The sequence below is a fragment of the Cryptomeria japonica genome, chromosome 2 (assembly GCF_030272615.1).
Source record: "Cryptomeria japonica chromosome 2, Sugi_1.0, whole genome shotgun sequence".
NCBI lineage: Eukaryota > Viridiplantae > Streptophyta > Pinopsida > Cupressales > Cupressaceae > Cryptomeria > Cryptomeria japonica.
The window spans coordinates 311,694,762-311,699,097 of record NC_081406.1 but is presented as its reverse complement, the minus strand read 5'-3'; the positions used below and the strand labels follow the sequence as shown (position 1 = coordinate 311,699,097).

Here is a 4,336-nt window from a genome sequence, read left to right as displayed (position 1 = left end):
CTCATACCTAGCTTTGAAGAAATATCAGAATAAGAGCTAGGGTGATAAGACATTCCAATAACAGGCATACCACACCAGAAACATACTTGAATTATTTCTGATCATCATAGTGGAAATAAATGGCACAAGTAAAATCCCAGAACTAAAAACATTCCCCACATATGAAGAGGATATATTTCTTTAATGTGTAATTTAATACCTTAACATCATCTATATTTATTCAACACCATTCAGACCTAAGGAAAGTGTATCACCCTAAGCATTGATTTCATCAAAGCTGGAGACTAATGCAATAAGCAGGTACTAAGGAAACAAGTCATGCAAAGAGTCAGCAGTAATGGTTCGCATAAGCAAAAAATCAAATAAAGACTTGCACCAGCATCAATATAATTTTTATTTAAATTACTAAACAAGATTCAACAATATGGAGGAGCGAGAAACTATTTTAAATGCGACAACATACATAAAATTCAAAATGACATAAACTGAAGCACATAATCAAACAGATTGGCCCTCAAGCTAAAAAATACTCTGAACTTCAGATATAACACAATGGTACTTAATTCGATTAATATAAACATGACAGGCTTTGTTATCTACCCCTTCAGAGAAGCACTGTAGAGGCAGTGGACTTCTTGGCCATAGGCAAACACTACCAAAAAACAACCCAATTAATCCCCATCTAGAAAGTCACAAGGGATAAATGAAATTACAAAATAGTCACATATATATATTGTCATTGTCCTACCAGCAACCTGCTGTCACTATTTAAGATAAATGGTGTCCAACTCAAAACAAGAAATAAAACATCACATTACAACATCAAGAATCAATCCGATCCCCAGGTAGTAACTATAAACTTCTGATACGCACTCTGCCTAAATTGCATACAATTCAACCCTAAGTAGCTTAGCGTGCTTTGTCCCTAATGTTCTCAATCCCGATCTCAGAGGCATCTGTTGCTTGGACTTCACATTGGACCCCGTCAAGTTCCCTCCTGAACCTATCCTTTGAGCTTGCATAAAGCATCTTGTTACGGACCTTAGAAGTATCAGGAGACCTGCCAAAACCAAAGGCAAGCATAGTTTAGCAGACAACACTCAAAACTGTCACCTGCACTATATAAATTAGCTAAGTACATGCATTTTGTCACAAACAGTCACTTACCATGCAATAAAAAATATTTTGCTCTTCTGGCAATTTTCCTCAGTTACGAAGTCAAAATCATAAACTGCATATCTGCACTCTGTCTCAGGAAGAGCTGCAGTAAAATCATCATAAGTCTGACCAGGGTTACCGAGCTTGTCCACTGTAATCATGTTTAGCTTGTCATCAATCTTGAATGTGATAAAACGATGAGTTCTCTTGCTCTTCAGCTCCAGAAACTTGAGCTTGCAATCATTATCCACAGCAATTCCAGATGATGCATTGGCCTGAGATCATGAACAAACATGCCATCGACAGCTTCTTACTAAAACAGGATCCAATTGAAAACGATGCTAATCACAATAATATTTTAGAAAAAAGGCATTTTGCTACTAGTTTTATTGATTGGAGTAACCATAGTTCAAAAACTCGGACTCCACATGAACTCAGAAAGCCAAAAAATTCAAAAACACTGACTTGCAAAAATCGTATATCATTTATAGATCAAAAAAGAATTCAATTCACATCAGTGTCATACAATTATAAATTACATCTGTAATAATATTTTACAAATTTAATCAATAAGCCCCGAAACAAATTTTATTTTTTGCAATCTAAATCCAGAGCAGGGATCTTAGGGTGGCAACTGCCAGCTGGGCCGAGGGGCAGCCCCCCTCCCCTGTCTGGGTTTAGGCCTTCAAAACCACACAGACCTTCATTGTGAGCTATTGGTATTTTTTAATCTATACAGATAACTTTGTAAACCAGGCAAAGCAACATATCAGTGCATAACTAAATCCATCATTTAAATCAAGATTCCCATAATACAAGTGTGCTGCAGATTTAAAAGGCATCTAAGAGACATTTATTCCCTATTTATGATAGAATTCAGGAATTAAATATATATGGCTTACTTCACACTCAACTATCTCATCAGGATGCAGAATTATCTAAAATCAGAAAAATCATAAACAGCACAATGCACAATTTGGTTAACCTTGGTTTTTTAAGTACTTTTATCAAACAAACGACCATTAAAATCTATAATCATATAAGTTTCATATTTATCATCAGCTTCTACTTACATACAGTAGAGAAATAGCAATCCCAAAAGATAAATAAAATATCAAGGTCCTTTATAAGTATGTGTGTGTGTGTATACACTAACATAAAAAACCATAGAAATGAGCATCGAACATTACAAAAAACGAAGCTACTCAATTTAAATACGAATCAGAAGAAGATATCTAAATAAATAGACAAAGATACTGACTAGTATAACAGTTGGTAGATCAATAAATATCAAATCAATAAATACAATCAGTTATATCATCAAACTAAAAGACAACGCAAGCATTGCTAGTAGAAAAGATATAGATAAAAGGGTGCTCAGAAAACACGCCCGGCTTTCATCAATCAGCATGGAAAGCCATCAGCTATCACAGTAACATGATTTGCCTAGGGCATCTTATGAATACTAACTCATCGCAAGAGTAAATATGTAAAATGTTCCGGAAAAGACCAATCAACATTGACTTCTACCATTGGCAATGCAAAGAACAGTCATAAGAAGAAGCAAAGGAAATAAACATATCCACAAACTATAATCAGGCATCAAATAAACATATACACAAAACCAATTGCAGAAACAACAAAGCCCTTGAAGCTATAAACCAGCACTAACAAATTGACAAAACCCTAGCCACGACTAACAACAGACGTTTAATTATCCCTATATACAAAATTCACCTTATCAAATCTAGCAGATTGAATTTTGTCTGTAACTAAACGGCTGCAACAGATTCCTTACAGATCCAGAAAAAAATCGAGCACAAACACATAATCAGAACATTAATCAGCATCCGTACCAAATACACTCATTCTCAACTAGAACTTTAAAGGCGAATTTCAAACAAAATGCAAATCCCAGAATTCGAATAGACTACACACATAATAACCTAATCTATCAACCGCAGATCATAGCCTTTAAAAAAGGCCATGTGATGCTTCACTCAGATCTAAGATTTAAACATCTACCGACAAATCAAACCCTATAAAATCCAAAAAACACTCAAATCCTACGGCAAGCAACCAATTCAACAACAGAAAAATCGATGAGCTCGCCAAAGCGCAATCGAGCCTTCAAAACCTGAAAATCCACGGCCATTCCAGGAAACACAAAACAAGCCGAATTACCCACGTATAAAACTCGTTAAAAGCGTAATCGGACCTTGGAAACCTAGAAAACAACGGACATTCCAGGAAACGGAAAACAAGCAGAATTATCCGCCTGTCTGCTCGAAAAACAGAAAAACCGACCAAAACAGGTATTCAACGGCATAAACCACCCCTTACAAAGATCTACCCACGATTTTCATTCACGATACATTTAACATTTGCTGGGCTGGATCTAAACCCTCATCCGAACGATCTAACCCTAACTCGGCCCAAAAACAGAAATAAAAAACAGAGATTTTGAGGTTGAGTACTGACCATTTCTGCCGATATGAAGCGAATTCCAGGCAGAAATCCGCAGGTATGCAATGTACAGATCTGAACAGCACAACCACCGCTTAAGACGCTAAATACAACACGAACCGATCTTTTCACCTTCTTTCTTTCTTCTTTGTAGCCAAGCAGACGTGAAGGGACACTCACAAACACATCTCCCGATATGAGGGTTTCACTCCAATTTAAGACACCAACCGCTCTAAAAAATCAGCATGAGAGAAGATACATCCACACGTTACGCCTCTCACATGCATACATCATATCATATCATCTTATGTATGTATCATTGTGCTAATGCTCATCCCTCTCATTATGTCCTCTCTCATGTGGCCGGCTTAACTTTTCAAACTTCGCTTATTTGACAAGGTCGCTAGACAAGTCCCAAATTGAACTTTTCTCTCCCAAAAGCCTTCACCTCCTCTAAGGAAACGGTCCCATGGAGGGGGGCAAGAGGTCCCATGCCTATTGAAAAATCAGAATTTTATCTTCAAGGGTTTTTACTTTTTTAGCTTTTAGATTTAGATTTTTGACCCAAGTGTGTCCCCATGATTATGACCGACTTAAGCCTCTCTTAAGGCAAGATTAATCTCTTTGGGGATGATAGCAAGAGCCTGCAAGGACGACTTAAGTCTATCTTAAGGCGAGACCAATCCTCTTGAGGATGATAGCAAGAATGCGC

The 4,336-nt window shown here is 36.9% G+C and overlaps 1 protein-coding gene across 1 annotated transcript; it reads right to left on the bottom strand.

The window, feature by feature from the left end:
- Positions 1 to 545: 545 nt before the first annotated feature.
- LOC131075350 (actin-depolymerizing factor 7) lies at positions 546 to 3,898 on the bottom strand. Its single transcript, XM_058012167.2, has 3 exons — positions 3,640 to 3,898; positions 1,168 to 1,433; positions 546 to 1,060 (listed from the first exon to the last, which is right to left on the bottom strand). The coding sequence occupies exons 1-3, from the start codon at positions 3,640 to 3,642 to the stop codon at positions 910 to 912; spliced, it is 420 nt and encodes a 139-aa protein (XP_057868150.1). The 5' UTR covers positions 3,643 to 3,898; the 3' UTR covers positions 546 to 909.
- Positions 3,899 to 4,336: the final 438 nt, after the last annotated feature.